This window comes from Durio zibethinus, chromosome 28, assembly GCF_047325235.1.
Source record: "Durio zibethinus cultivar Kanyao isolate XHJ-2024 chromosome 28, ASM4732523v1, whole genome shotgun sequence".
In the NCBI taxonomy this organism is placed as follows: domain Eukaryota; kingdom Viridiplantae; phylum Streptophyta; class Magnoliopsida; order Malvales; family Malvaceae; genus Durio; species Durio zibethinus.
This window is the reverse complement of record NC_143189.1, coordinates 4017318-4033246: the sequence shown is the minus strand read 5'-3', so window position 1 is coordinate 4033246 and position 15929 is coordinate 4017318. Positions and strand designations below refer to the sequence as shown.

Below are 15929 nucleotides of genomic sequence, written 5' to 3'. Positions count from 1 at the left end.
TTGGACAAATTTTGTTTGATATCGACTTTCAAAAGATTTTTCAATACACAAACCCATTACCAAAAAAATTATTTATAAGTCTTTATGCAATATATCATTTGATCTTTATATGTGATTAACGTAATTTCTTTCTTTTTATAGAAAATCAATGAAAACTAATGAAAAATTTAGGCCAAACAATAATATTACCATCGGATAGCGAAAAAAAAATGCAAATATGAAGTATGAGCTTGTATGTATTTACACATTTTTTTATACTTATTAATGAATATTTATGAACAATCATTTTATACATTATGATTCTTATATTGTGATAATTTAATAGGAATCAGCGAGCTCTAGCACTAAAGTTTTCAAATGAAATGTCTGGAAATAAGGACATCTACAAAAGGATGGATCTTTTGTAAATGAAGCAATTAATGAAATGATAAAAAAAATTATATGTGTAACTGTTTTTTTAATATCATGCATGATTGGCATTGTGGTCGTATACATGATTGTATACTAGCTTGTATAGATTTATTGTTATAACTCATCTTATTATTATCTTGCAAGATGATTATGTTGTCAAAGCCAAATATAGTGAACTAGCAAACTAGTATGGTGAAGATCCACTGTCTTTAACATTAGACGCTAAAAAAATGCCTGGTCGGGTTCGTGGGATTGGTAAATTTATCTTGCCATCAAAGTTTTTTAATAATCAACCTAAAATCTCGTAAATGAGAAATGCATAATATGAAGCAATCATTGACTAACAACAGCAATGAATTAATGACCAGGTGTAATGCCTTAATGTGCAATAGTAAAAAATCACTGCTTTAGAGGTCATGTTGGTAGCAATACAGCAAAACATGCCAGTAGGCCAGTTTAATAGCATCATCCACATAGGATAAGCTTTCATTACAAGTCGACAGCGAACCCATCTTTCGCTAGCACCCATAAAGTATGATTTTGTTTATAAGTTTAATATTAATTTATTTATTATATTTATTGATTTAGTTTTAATTCTTATATTTCATTAAATATTGTAGCAAGATATTGGGACTTAGAGTATGACCCTTGCTCAGGCTACCATAGATGAGTTATCTAATTATTTGCTAGAGCATTCATCTAGAGAAAACTTCATAACCATTGAGTCTGAAGAAGGGTTATTTAATAAACCATCATTTTATTTCATTGATATGGAAGAGGTTAAAGAATTTTGTAAACTGGATGAATTATCAGTTGTTAATATTGTTGCTTATATAAGGTTAGCTTATAAATACAAATATGCACATTCAATATGTATTAATCTATATTATGGTGTAATATTAATTAGCATTGATGATTGTTATCATGCAACTTCTTATATAGAGAGCTCAAAGGAAAATAATTGACTAATAGATTTAGATTCATTGACCCTAACTTCATTAGTGAGCAGAGTAACACAGTTGCTTATCGTGCTAATTATGTGATTGAATGCATGAAAAGATCGACTGATTATTATTTGCTCCCGTATAATGCACAGTAAGTTATATTCCAACCTTAATTATTCCAACCTTACCAAAATCTGATCTGATGCCTAATCTGAGTATATCATTGTTATTATTTTGTAGTCGTTATTGGGTGTTTATTGTGATTGACATCAAATCCTTAACACCATATTTACTTAATTCAATTAATCCAATGACAATGCCTAACCCCGATATTCAAATTTTTATAAAGAGGTATTACACTTTATTATATTATATATCTTCTGTTTCTTCATAAGTAATTTTATTTATGTATTAAGTAATTTTTTTTCTTTTCAATATAAGATAATATCTATATTCGATAAGAAGGTAAAGAATCGAAATGGGTGTCATTACCGATAAATGTGAAATTTATTCTTTTATGCTGAGTTTATATAAATAAATATTTTTTAAATCCACTCAATTTAATTTTTAGGTACCTCGTCAACCCGGTAATACTAAATGTGGATATTATATCCTTCGTTTTATGCAGGAGATAGTTTTATATGATTTTATGCCCACACCATTCAAGGTTAGTACAAATTTCATAAACTAGCTATATTTTTTAAAAAATAAAAAGTTAAACTAATTTATTAACATTTACTTCTAATTTTTTTTAGTGGGAGGGTAAAAAAAGCTTAACAGTAAAAGAACTGGATGAAGTCCGTAAAGAATGGTGTGAGTATGTATTATCATTTATCAATGTTAATAAATCTTGAGGTTAGACATTGTTGGTTGAATGTAAATATATGAGGAACAAATTGTTGTAATGTTTTTAACATGCCATGTTGAATGAAAATTTTAAGTTTGTAGAATAGGGTATTTGTTTAATATTATTGGTATACTTAATATAAATATACTATGTATATTTAATATATTGTTAAGTACGATTATTTCATAAAAATATATTAATATGGCAATGTTATCAGTTTTAAATTCGGATGTGTGGTCAATTTATTGAAATATAACAATGTTCATTATGTAAATTCTAAAATATAATTTATAGTATCACATATATAAACCAAATGTTTTCTGGGCATAAATATACAAGTAGCTTCAAATGTTTTCTAAGCATAAACTTACAACTGACTTGACATATACAATATCAAAAATATTTTTTTGATGGGATTAATGAAGGTGTTTTTAGCAAAAAAATGCCTTGAATCATCCATAATAAAATGTTATTGAAGGCATTTTTAACCAAAACTGCATTCAATAATCCCACCTAAAAATATATTGTATGAATTATTAAAGGCATTGTAAGCATAAACTTACAACTGACTTGACATATACAATATCAAAAATATTTTTTTGATGGGTTAATGAAGGTGTTTTTAGCAAGAAAATGTCTTGAATCATCCATAATAAAATGTTATTGAAGGCATTTTTAACCAAAACTGCATTCAATAATCCCACCTAAAAATATATTGTATGAAATATTAAAGGCATTTTGGGCAAAAATGTCTTCAAGAATCCGTTCTAACTTTTTTATATGAATTATTAAAGGCATTTTTAAAAAAATCACTTTCAATAATACCAACTAAAAATTAATTGAATAGATTATTGAAACGCTTTCAGCCAAAAATGCCTTTAATAATCTATTTCATATTTTTCGTATGGATTATTAAGGGCATTTTTCTGTCGAAAACACCTTGAATAATCTCTAACAAAATGTTATTGAATGTATTTTTTAAAAAAATCACCTTCAATAATCCGATCCTTCAATAATCCGATTATTCAAATTTATCGTGTGAAATATTAAAGGCATTTTGAGCTAAAAATGCTTTCAAGAATCCGTTTCAACTTTTGTGTATGAATTATCGAATGCGTTTTTGACAAAAACCACATTTAATAATCCAAACTAAAATTTTTTTTATCAAATTATTGAAGGCGAGTTCGGCCAAAAATAACTTTAATAATCGGTTTTATATTTTTTCTATGGATTATTAAGGGCGTTTCTTTGCCAAAAAAGCCTTCAATATCCTCTTCAAAATTTTTGAAAGCAACTAGTAAAGGCGTTTTTGCCTAAAAAATGCCTAAAATAATCAATTACAAATAATTTCTGCAAAAACACAAAAAAAGCTAAATGGAAGGATCGAACCTACCACTTTATGGTTAACATCCGTACGATCCTAAATTTTTTATATGATATTTTTTTAAGGTGTTTTTAACTAAAAATACCTTCAATAAGCCTGTAAAAATTTTTGATGGAATTATTAAAGGCGTTTCTCATAGAAAACGCCTTTAATAATCATATACATTTTTATGAGGGGATTATTGAAAGCATTGTTTGCCAAAAACGCCTTAAGTAATTCCCTATCGATTTTTTTAATGGGATTATTCAAGTTGTTTTCTATCAAAAACGCTTTTAGTATTCACATCAATTTTTAAGGCATGATTATTCAAGGCGTTTTAGTCGATAAACACCGCTAATATCAAATCTTAGGTGGCGTTTATAAATAACAATGCTGCTATTTGAATATTTAATGGCATTTTGATAATAAACACCTTAAGTTTTATAAAAACACAAAAGTTAGCGATGTTTTACTTACAAATGCCACTACAAAACTGTCACTAATCTTTTATTTTCTTGTAGTAATGTTATTTTATAAAAAATGGTTATAATTGGAAAAAATATTTTAATGAATTATTTTTTCTTTTTCATTATTTATCTAAAGAATGGTTATTAGAATTTTTTTTTATTTCTTTTATTAATTTTAACTATCCAAACAAGAGGTACATGCACCATTTCTTTTCCTTTAAAAAACTTTCCCCCTCCTTTTTTTTCTTTCTTTTCTTTTTCTTTTTTTATATATATCCAAACATAGGCTAAATTGCTTACTTAAATAGGCTAAATTACATACTTAAAAATGGGTTAATTACATGTGGTGTTCTTAACTTCTTAGTTCAAGCTTTAATTTTTGGTAAATGGAAAAGGAAAGTTTTAGGCATTTAGCTACGGGGATAAAACTTATATAAAGTTTTTTCAGATGAAATTTTTTTTTATTTTTAAAAATGATTTAACAAAAATTTTAATTAAAAATCTAAATCGATAAATTGATAAAATTCAATATAAAAATTAATAATATGTAAAAAATTTATTTAAAATATTGTTTATAATTTAAAATTGATCAATAATAATTTAACGATAACAATTTAATTAACATTTTTACTAAAAATGTGCATCTAAAAATATATATATCAAAATTTATTAAATTTTTTTCAAAATTTACAGACTTAATCTATGTAACGAGATCTTTCAATCTATCAATTTTGATTTTTAATTTTATTTTTAATTTAATTGTTTCTGGTAGGGAATTTCATGAATTTCATTTAAAAAAAACTTCATTTAAGTATTTTCCTTAGCTACAAAAAAAAAATGTAATTAAGAGTACAAGAATTAACTATGTATCCTATTAATATCTATTTAGATGCATACATTTACATGCCAAATTATGTATATTTGTTAATAATTATGTAATTTGTTTATAGAATGTTAAATTTTTAATTTCAATTATTAAGATTTAAATTTTAGTAATCTTGAATAAAAAATATTTATATCTTAATCTCTCTTAAGGGATCGATCTGATGTATTTTTAATAAGAGATTTGGTTTGGTTTAAGAACAATTTGAACTGGTTTCATGAAATTTTGGGGATTGTAACTATAAAAAAATATGTACTTTTAATTAAGATGAAATTTTTTGGCCAAAAATTCAAGATGAATTTAGTTAGGCAAAATGAATAATTAAGTAGGCCATTTCAAAAAAGAAAATGACATTGCATGAATATGAATTTATTATAGTAAATATATATTTAAAAATTTACGTTTTTTAATTTAAAAAGGAGAGATTTGAATGAAACTTTTTTAACATGAAAATAAGTTTTTTTTTTTTTTTTAAGAACTAGATATAATTTTAAAATATTTGTTTACAAAGGGCATCCGTGTCAAAGGATGGGCTTTAATTCCTGGGCATTAGAAGCCCATTACTATCCCAAATTCAGCCTGCCATGGCCCACAATCCATAAAAGAAGGCGGAGTTTCAATCAAAGGAAATTTTCGTAGTTTAAAAAACCTAAGCGCCTCTATATAAATACGAATGCGTGGATCCAAAGTCTCCTCCAAAAAAATAAACAATAAAAAAAAGAGCGAAGATTTTCCTCGTTCAAAATCGATTCGGCAAGTGTTAGCTCTCGCCTAGTTCTCCAAAACCCCGGCGGCGCCATTGCTGTTTCCGCCGTCAAAACATGGTGCGTTGATCTTCTCTTTATGCCTGTTACATTTAGTTTTAGTAATTTCTTTTTGTTGAAAACTATGAAGTTTGTTGGTTGATCAATTCTTAGGTGGAGAAAAACGTGGGACCTCTGTCTTCCAATCCAGACAAAACCAGAGTGTTGCGTAAACGTAAGTCGCGGTCTGAATCTGATGATGATTTATCTGATATCAATGACGCCGAGGTACGTACCTCGCGAAATTATTTTTTTAATTATTTTTTTAAATTTTAATGAATACAATATGCTTTGTAGATTACCGGATATCTTAACAACAAAACGGAGATGCTATTCAAGAAGTTGGTTTGGGAAGCTATGAACAAAGATTACCCAAAGGTATTTCATTTTCTTTTCTTTTTTATTTTTTTTAAGGATTATTATGTCAATGTCTTTGGGTTTATACTACATTTCTTAATAATTCGCTGAAATATAGGAAAAATTAGTAGAGAAAAATTAAACTGATTGTTTCCTACTTGTTTGAATACTTGGAGTGAGGCGAATGAGATAAATCTAGTTTCAATGTCGCATTGCATTCTAGTTTTTTTAAGAAACAGGTTTGCAGAGTGAGCTGTGATGACAGCTGTTGCTTTTTCACCTGAAAATTATCAATGAAGTTTGTCAGCAGAGGTGCTGAAGGCATTTATTGTTTTTCCTCCATGGTTAAGTTCATAAAAAGAGAAACAGAATCTTTAGCCAGAATAATTTAGGGCTCATTTTTGTTTTATGTTGTATGTTTTTGTTTTCACTTTTTATGAAAATTGGAAACAAAATTATGTTTGGTCGGTTGTTTTGGTTTTAAAAGCAAAAAATTGGAAACAAAATTTTGGAAATCACTGGAAGTGAAAAAAACAATGTTTTCAATAATGTGAAAACAGTACCATTTTTTAGATTCAAACCACTACCATTTTCACAACTCATTCCCCCAATAACTTCTTTACATGGTCATTTGTTTTGTAGTATTCTGTAACAAAATGTTAATTCTTAAACGTGTTTTTCAACTTCTATAAAATGAAAACAAAACAAAACAAAATTTTCAAAATCATAAAGCATAAAATTGGCAATAATACCAAAGGACCCCTTGGTTGATTGTGGTTGTAAATTTATTTTTTTTTTGGATACAGTTGTTCATGCAAATCTTTGTTTTCTGAGTGAAGCTATGAACTGCTGGAGTTATATAAATTGGTTTGATAGTTACTGCAATTTTCCGTAACTGGTTTGATAGTTACTGCAATTTTCGTAACTAAATCCTAAATTGGTTACTAGATCACTAGAAGAGGGTCAATTGAAACTAGAGTGTGAGTTTTTGTATGCCTTTTCTAACTTTTGAAAGGTAGTTCTTGTTTTAACAGTAGATATGTGAATGAAGATAAAGATTAAGTGAGGAACGGAAAAGATATAATGAGGTAGGAATGAGAAGAGGAATTTCTCTGTTCTCTTTGTCTTTACACTAGCATATTGTCATTGGGGAAAATATAATATTGCTGTATGTGCTAAACTGCACGAAATCCAAGTGGCCATGCTAATTGCTAATGCTTAATGTTTACCAATGGTGTCAATCAATAGAACTGCTTAATTGGTGATGTCATATTTGCTTTCATATAACAACTTGCACATTTTTTTATCCATCATCTCTCTATCAACATTACAGAGTTCTATTTGTTTCATACATTTTGTTTTTTTCAGAGTGCTACTAGATCATGCATTTGGTTTTGTTTTCCATTGAAATCTGTAACCTAGGTCAAGAATCTAAGAAGTGGTTTTAGCTTGAACTATGCTATCAATTCTATGGCATTAATCAAACACTGGAAACTTGTTTTTGATGAAGTGCCATAGAAGTGATAGCACAGTTCAAGCTAAAGCCACTTCTTAGATAACCTAGGTTATTACATTTATTATTATATTTGTTGCTCTTTTGATATTCACGGCTGATCTCTTTTGTTAATCCTAATCATACCTTTGGTTGAGGAATATGAGTGTATCTGCATGCTGCTTCCATGAAATTTCAAAACTAGATCTGCTACTGATTCTATTTTTGCTCTACTTGTTCAAATTCACCCATATATTATATACATATTTTCCTGTCAGTAGAAACAAAGAAAGCCTGTAATTGCAAAGAAATCTACTTCTGCTAAGAACGTTGTTGCTAGCAGGACAGTAAAAGGAAAGGAAGAGGAAAAGGAGCATAAAAAGGTAAGTATAAGCAAATTTGTTTGCTCTGTATAGTGTCCCTTGAGACGTAAAATATTTATCTACACAAAAGTGGTAACTAATGTTGTGGCATTCTTCCTTGAGAACACTGAAGAAAATTTCTCTAGTAATCTTATGAATTATTTACACAACATATCTTTGCCTTGCTAAGATATTTCTTTATATTTTTAAAGTTCATTTTTGGTTTTCTCTTGATTAATTTTTGGTCCTATGTTTTCATGGCTTATTGATGTGGATTTTTTCCTCCTTTGTAGAGATTGAGTTCAAAAATCAACTATGATGCGTTGGAGAAGCCAACTGATGAACCTGTACTATCACTCTCTCTCTCTCTCTCTCTCTATATATATATATATATATATATATATTTGCTATGTTTTATTATAGTAGATTAGAATAGAAATTGGTTGTGTATAACGCTTCAATTGAACACAATTGTCATTGTTAACTCAATGTAGTTACACAAATTTTTGCTGAATATTGCACATCTACACTTTTGATTAATATTGCACAGATTGCTTTGAATTTCTTTTTTGAAGAGAACCACTAATTAAGAAGGAAAAGGAAATATTAGGCTAAATACATGCATGTATGCACATGTGCTTACACCACCAGATCATACTGTTGTCAGAGATCTTTTTAGAATTCAAACATATTGTGAGTCTTTGGTTTGTTAACATAAACAGTAGGTGGTATGAAGCATGTCAAAGAAGTGGGTGGTGGGTTTTATTTGATACTAAAGCATGAGAAACTTTCGAAACATAGTTAAAGAAAATGTCAAATAGTGGGACATTTATTTTTATTCTTGTTGGTTTCATCATAATTACTAAAAATGCCTTTTCTATATTTTGTATGAGAAACTTTGCCAAATGTAAGTTAATTCTTGACGTTGCTAATAAAATTATGAGTTTAAGATGTATTGGATCTTACATTTGTATCTATACCTGGTCTGTTAAAGTATTTGTAGGAATAACTTGGCATTCAGTAAATTCTCTAAAACAGAATTTGCTTTCAAGTTTCTTTATAGTTTTGCATTAACATTTCAGCTTCATATTTCTATCATCAGTGACCATTGGCTTTTGATCTCCTTGCATTTGCTTGGCTAGTCAGAGAAAGAACTGGAGTTTCATATTCGATTCTTTTTAAATATGCTATCATTGTGCTTTTGATTGGGAAATGAAAGACATAACTGCATAAGAGCACAATGGTTTACCTAAGAGCATTAGATTGATATCAAAGAATATAGACCAACAATCTTTCTGAAATAATCCAAATTTATTTAGAAAGTTTTACACCTGAATTTTGTGGACTTACTTGATTGATTTCCTTGTAGGACGAAGTCACTGAAAAGGCTAAGAAGGGTGTTATAGACTTGAACTGCAGCAACCAAATTGAAACGCAGCAGTCCAAAGGAACATCGAGTTTGGAAGTATGTGCTTTTGAGGAAGACAATTACAGTGACGAGCTTGAGCTCGAAAATACCCCTCTATACTCATATAGAGAAGACGAAGAGGATGAATATGGTTATAGGGAAGATTATGACTATGAAGAATTTTGATGCTAAAGTGCTTTTGTCGATAATATATTAATTTTTTTATAAGTTTTGAAGCCTGGTGTTAGGACACAATTATGTGATGAAATTTTGCATAGTTAACTGCTATTGTTGCAAATAGTTTTGCACTTGAAAATACATGAAGCCACTTATTGTTCAAAATAATTGAGTAATTTTGCAAGATAATTTTTTTTATTAATGTAGGTATGATGTGAGTGCATATTTATGTATGTTTTTATGATATGTTAGATGAAGGTTAAATCCTTTTATATTGTAGGAGCCAAAAGAATCATGGCCTTGCAAAATTCCTATCGAAATGGAAAAACATGCCATTAGGCGAAGCATTGTGGCTCGTGTGAACGTATATGCTTGTGTCATATGTTGGGAGCTTAAGCCTAGTTACTGTGTGGCCTTAAGCAAGAAATTATTGTTCGTATGCCTAACTTTTTGTGCCATGCACTAACCGATTGTGTCGTGCATTAACCTCCTTAGAGTTTAGGAGAAAGTTAGGAAAGGAAGAATTAAAGCAAGAGTAATTTATCTACTTGTTGGTGTATTTACTCTTGCTTTTGGAACACAATCCTTATGTATTTTTTTGTTGTCACCTTTTTATCTATCTCTATGTCTATGTATAAATGAGGGGAAGGATTTCTTATTTATACTTGAACCCCTTTGGTACTTATGGCTACTATAAGTCCAAGTGTATAGTCATTAAGGGCCTTCTAAAGAGTTTTAAGGTGTCTTGGCCCCAATAAGGTTGGCTAAGGCCTTTATAGAGATTTGTTAGTTTTAGGCACCCTGTTGAGCCCTTGGGTCTAGAAGGGTTTGAGCATTTTTGTTGAGTGCCCACGACCTTTTAAAAGTTTCACTGTTTAAAAGCTATAATAGTTCTGCCCATTTGCTCATCTGGCCCTTTCAAAGGGTTTCATGCTCGCCCTTTTGGCCTAAGTCTGGCTTATCTAGAGCCTTCTCAAGTTTAGTGCCCGCGCCACTCTTTTGGGGCTGTCTAGAACCTTCTTTCACCTGGGTGCTACACTACCCAGCACTGTGCTTACACTTGGCCTTTTTGGAACCTTTAGTGCCCGTGCATTTGGCCTACCTCCAAGCCTCTCTAGACCCTTTTATGCCTACTTGCTTGGCTTGTCTCCAGACGGTTCTAGGCCCTACCATGCCTGGCTGTTCACACCACATCCTGAGGTGTTTTAGAACCTTCCAATGAGCAATCCTTCTACCAGGCACCATGCAGTTCACCTCGAGCGTATTGTTGCACTTTGGCTTTAGCTTAGGCCCACATGTCACGCCTTGGGCGGGTGCACCAATCACATCAGGTGCACCAGCACATGCACCTAAGGTTGAGGCTTGCGCATTAGGCGCACTGGCGGTGGTTAGTGTGCAAGGCCTTTAAGGCAAGGTCAAAACACTTGCAGAGCCTGCAAGCTAGCCCGCAAGGCCAAGGTTTGGCCTGCATGATGCCCGCACCACATCCAGCAGGGCTCAAGATGAGAGATACGTAAGAGAATCTTCTAGAAGATCACAGGATCAGCATGAGCCTTCTGACAGATCTGGTTGACCTTTAGAATCAGGAGATAGAATCCTGATTGATTGTAATCTTTGTAATTCATTGATTTTAGCCTTGATCTTAGGGATTTAGCTATAAGTGTAGCTGAGAGTCTCAACTATAAATAAAGGGTTGCTCCACCCTCATTTGTACACCATCATATACTTCTGTTTCAGTGAATACAAAACATATTTCAGCAAGCTATCTTGTTTTCTTGTTTCTCTCAAACTTTCGCATGCAGCCTTTCCCATTGTTTAAGTGCTTGCACGTTGGTGTTTTAGGCTGATTTAGGCTACAAAGAGGTGATTCCAAGCCTAAGGTCGCACGGATTCTTAGTCTAAGGTCGACGCCCGTAACAATTGGTATCAGGGCAAGTTTGGTTTTACGTGTTTGTGTTGTTCAGGTTAGATCACAGTCGAGGAGATGGCATCCTAGAATGACGTTGCTAGCCAACAACTAGAGGCTCATGAGCAGGGGCGTGGAAGAGGCAAAAAGGCCAACTTAAGAGATATCTAGTCTACCATGGACGATAGGCTGGCCAGGGTAGAGGTGAGCATAGGTGACATGCAAGAGAAGCTTGAGGATGTGTAGACTCACGTTGAAGCACTAGACTCCATGAAGGAGGAGCTTAGTGGCGAGTTACAAGCTGCTCTCAATAAAGGCATGGACGTGATCACCCAAAAGAATGAGACCTTAGAGGTTGTGGTGGAGGCCGTAAGCAAGAGGATATAGAAAGCTCACCAGCGAGCTCATTGCTTGCAAGACTGTCATTGGGAATGGCATGTTTGCTAGAGTGTCTAAGTCTAAGATGGATGTCCCCAAGCCTAAAGAGTTCAAAGGAACTAGGGCGGCCAAGGAAGTAGACAACTACTTATGAGGTATGGAGCAGTATTTCCAGGCCATGGGCATGCAGGACGAGGCAATAAAGGTAAGCACCGCTGCTATGTATCTCACTGACGTAGCTTTATTGTGGTGGAGGCGCAGGTGTAATGATGTTAGGCGTAGGAGCGCCAAGATTGAAACCTGGGTAGAATTCCAAAAAAAGTTCAAAGAGCAATTTTACCCCGAGTATGTTGATGATGAGGCGCGAGCAAAGTTGCACAAACTGAGCCAGTAAGGGGACATAAGGGGGTATGTGCAGAGATTCTCTGAACTGATGCTACAAATCTCGGATCTAAGCGAGAAGGATACTTTATTTGCTTTCATGGATGGGTTGAAATTGTGGATGAAACATGAGCTACAACGAAGGGGAGTTCATGACTTGGCTAAAACCATGACTACTGCTGAGTCCTTGATAGAGTTTAAGCCTCTGAACAAGTTCGAGTTTTCTAAGGCCAATGGTAAGGGCAAGGACGAGAGGGACCCAAAGAAGCAATCCAAAGGGAAATATCGTGATCGGGAATCCAAAGATGGGGGTCGAGATCGTTCAATCAAAGATGATGAGAGAAAGCCACCAGTAAGCAAATGGAAAGCAAATGGGGACAAAGAGCCACTAGCATGCTACTTATGTGGAGGGAGTCATATAATGCGTAATTACCCACAAAAGGGCATGCTGGCTGCTGTAGACAAGGAGTCTGACGAGGAACCAAAGGCAGAGGCAGTAAAGCTTGGGTCGTTGGTGCTCAATGCTGTCCAGAGTAAAGGGAGCTGCAAGCCAAAGGACTTGATGTTTGTTGATCTGATGGTTGCAAGTAAGAAGGTGAGCGCACCGATGGACACATGTGCCTCTCATCTTTTTATTTCAGGTGATGAAGCCCAAAAGCTTGGATTAAAGGTGTAAAAAGGTATTGGTACCATTAAAACAGTGAACTCCAAGGAGGTTTCAGCCATTGGAGTAGCATAGGGAGTGGAGTTGCAGCTTAAAGACTGGAAAGGCAAGGAGACCATAGAGGTAATACCTTTTGACAACTATGAGTTTATGATTGGGTTGGATTTTCTTGTTCGGATTAACGCCCTTCTTATGTCTTTTGCCAATTGCATTTGTATATTGGATGCACGGTGCCAATGCCTAGTATCATTGAGGAGAGGGTTTAGAGTTAGGTCGCGGGTGGTGTTAGCCATCCAATTGCCAAGGCGGTAAGTAGAGAAAAAGACACCTTCTTGACAGCCCTGAAGTATGATGAGCCAAGGGAGAAAGAAACCAAGTCACCCTTGGAGGTGCTCAAAGTGCTAAAGACCTTTAGTGATGTGATGCCCGTAAAACTGCTTAGCCAGCTACCACCTAAGAGGGAGGTGGACCATAAGATCGAGCTAGTGTCCGAGGCCAAGCCACCAACTAGAGCCCTTTACCGAATGTTCCCACCAGAGTTGGAGGAGTTAAGGAAGCAACTCAAAGAGTTAGTTGATGCTGGCTTTATCAGGCCATCGAAGGTACCATATGGTGCACTAATTTTATTCTAATGCAAGCATAATGGGTCGTTACGACTGTGCATAGACTACCAGGCTTTGAACAAGTTGACCGTCAAGAATAAGTACCTTATCTCACTCATTGCAGACTTGTTCAACCAATTTGAGAGCGTAAGATGGTTCACCAAGCTGGATTTGAGGTCGGGCTACTACCAAGTTAGGATCGCGGAAGGAGATGAGCCCAAGACAGCATATGTCACTCGGTATGGTTCGTATGAGTTCCTAGTTATGCCATTCGGACTCACGAATGCCCCAGCAACATTTCGCACCTTTATGAACAAGGTACTTTAGTCGTTTTTTGATCGGTTTGTTGTGGTTTATTTGGATGACATTGTGATCTACAGCCAGACTTTGAGAGAGCATGTAGACCACTTGAGACAGGTGTTCGAGGTGTTACGGGCGTACAAGCTATTTGTCAAGAGGGAAAAAAGCTCGTTTGCCCAGCAGGAGATCCCATTCTTAGGCCACATAGTGGGAGGTGGCAGGATACGCATTGATGAAGGCAAAGTGCACGTCATCTTGGAGTGGGAACCGTCAGCCAAGGTCACTGAGTTGAGGTCATTCATTGGGCTGGTTAACTACTACAGGTGTTTTATCAAAGGTCACTCAACAATAGTCACACCATTGACTGACTTGCGTAAGAAAAAGAGAGCATGGGAGTAGAGCGCAGGGTGTCAGGAAACCTTTGATAGGTTGAAGCAGGCTATGATCGATGAGCCAGTCTTGGCCTTACTAGACCATGCCAAGCCATATGAGGTGCATACGGATGCATTAGACTTTGCCATAAGGGGCGTGTTGATGCAGAATGGACATCCAGTGGCTTTTGAGAGTAGAAAGTTGAACGAGACTGAGCATAAGTACACGATCCAAGAGAATGAGATGACTGCAGTGGTGCACAGCTTGCGCACTTGGCACCATTATCTGTTGGGCTCGAGGTTCGTGGTTAGAACGGACAATGTGACGACCAGTTACTTCAAGAATCAAAAGAAGCTGTCCCTCAAGCAGGCGAGATGGTAAGATTCTTTTATAGAATTTGATTTCTAGATAGAGTACAAGCCAGGATGGGCGAACCTGATGGCAAACACCCTGAGCAGAAAGGCTAACCTTGCTGCCATTAGCCAACTAGAAGGGTCACTGGTGCCGCGCATCAATGAGGGACTTACGCATGATCATACAACTAAAACTGTTATGGAGTATGCCTAGCAAGGTAAGACTAGTTGATTTTGGGTGCAGGATGATTTGTTGTACACCAGGGGTAGTAGACTGTTTGTGTCGTAGCATGGGAAGCTCCGCAAGAAAGTTTTGCAAAAGTGCCATGATTCAAGGTGGGTTGGACACCCAGGAGTGAGTCGTACCTTGGCGTTGCTAAAGGATCGGTACTACTAGTCGTACATGAGGGACGATGTGGAGGCCTATGCGAAAATTTATCTTGTGTGCCAACAGGACAAAGTGGAGCTCAAAAAACTAGGCTGTCTCTTGAAGCCATTGCCAGTGCCAAAGCGACCATGAGAGAGTGTTTCTCTGGACTTTATAGTCGGTCTACCCAAGGCAGAAGGGTTTAGAAGCATCATGGTAGTGGTGGACAGGTTTTTCAAGTATGGAATCTTCATTCCAGCAACCAAGGAGTGTCCAGCTGAGGAAGTAGCTCGATTATTCTTGAAAAACATGGTTAAATACTGAGGAGTGCCAAGGACCATTGTTAGTGATAGAGACGGGCATTTCACGGGCAGGTTCTGGACTGAGTTGTTCGAGCTGATGGGGTTAGACTTGAACTTTTCCACTAGCATGCATCCACAAATCGATGGGCAGACTGAGCTTGTGAATGGACTATTAGAGGTCTTCCTCAGGCACTATGTGAGTGCCAAACAAAGGGACTGGCCAAAATTGCTAGATGTTGCGCAGTTTTCCTACAACTTGCAAAAGAGAGAGGTAACGAACCAGAGCCCATTTGAGGTTGTGACAGGTCAACAACCACTAACACCCGGTTCGATTATTACAGGTTATACAGGGTCGAATCCAGTAGCATACAAGTTTGTCAAGGCTTGGCATGAGCAAACTGACTTGGCTAGAATCTGTCTACACAAGATGATAAAGAGGTCGAAGAAGTGGGCAGACCAGAATAGACGGGACGTATAGTTCCAGGTTCGAAACTTGGTGTTGGTGAAGCTGTATCCTATTGTGCTCCACGGGGCTGTACAAAGGACTAATTCGAAGGTATGAGGGACCTTTTCGAGTAGTCAAGAGGGTAGGCAAGGTTGCCTACAAGTTGGTTATGCCACCCAAGCTGAGGTACACCCGATGTTCCATGTAAGCATGCTCAAACAATTTCATGAAGATGAGGGAGACCTAGTATTAACAGAATCAAAGCGTGCACCATTAGGAGCAAGGGCCTTATATGAGAATGAGGTCCATAGCATCATAGTTGACCGGAAGGTGAGACGAAAAAAC

The 15929-nt window shown here is 35.1% G+C and overlaps 1 protein-coding gene across 2 annotated transcripts; it reads left to right on the top strand.

Annotated features, from left to right (window-relative positions):
• Window positions 1–5583: 5583 nt before the first annotated feature.
• Window positions 5584–9720, top strand: LOC111281208 (zinc ion binding / transcription regulator). Of its 2 annotated transcripts, XM_022868866.2 has the most exons (6): window positions 5584–5739; window positions 5833–5946; window positions 6016–6096; window positions 7849–7950; window positions 8223–8276; window positions 9299–9720. In XM_022868866.2, exons 1-6 carry the CDS (start codon window positions 5737–5739, stop codon window positions 9521–9523), a joined length of 579 nt encoding a protein of 192 aa, XP_022724601.1. In that variant the 5' UTR covers window positions 5584–5736; the 3' UTR covers window positions 9524–9720. The 2 variants fall into 2 exon arrangements, with proteins under 2 accessions (XP_022724601.1, XP_022724602.1); XM_022868867.2 differs by lacking the exon at window positions 7849–7950.
• The last annotated feature ends 6209 nt before the right edge of the window (window positions 9721–15929 follow it).

What these genes read in the sequence shown, in the direction of transcription:
- LOC111281208 (XM_022868866.2), top strand. An exon ending in TGAACAAAGATTACCCAAAG is followed by an intron (nt 6,097 to 7,848) that starts GTATTTCATTTT and finishes TCCTGTCAGTAG; the next exon opens with AAACAAAGAAAGCCTGTAAT. An exon ending in AGGAAAAGGAGCATAAAAAG is followed by an intron (nt 7,951 to 8,222) that starts GTAAGTATAAGC and finishes CCTCCTTTGTAG; the next exon opens with AGATTGAGTTCAAAAATCAA.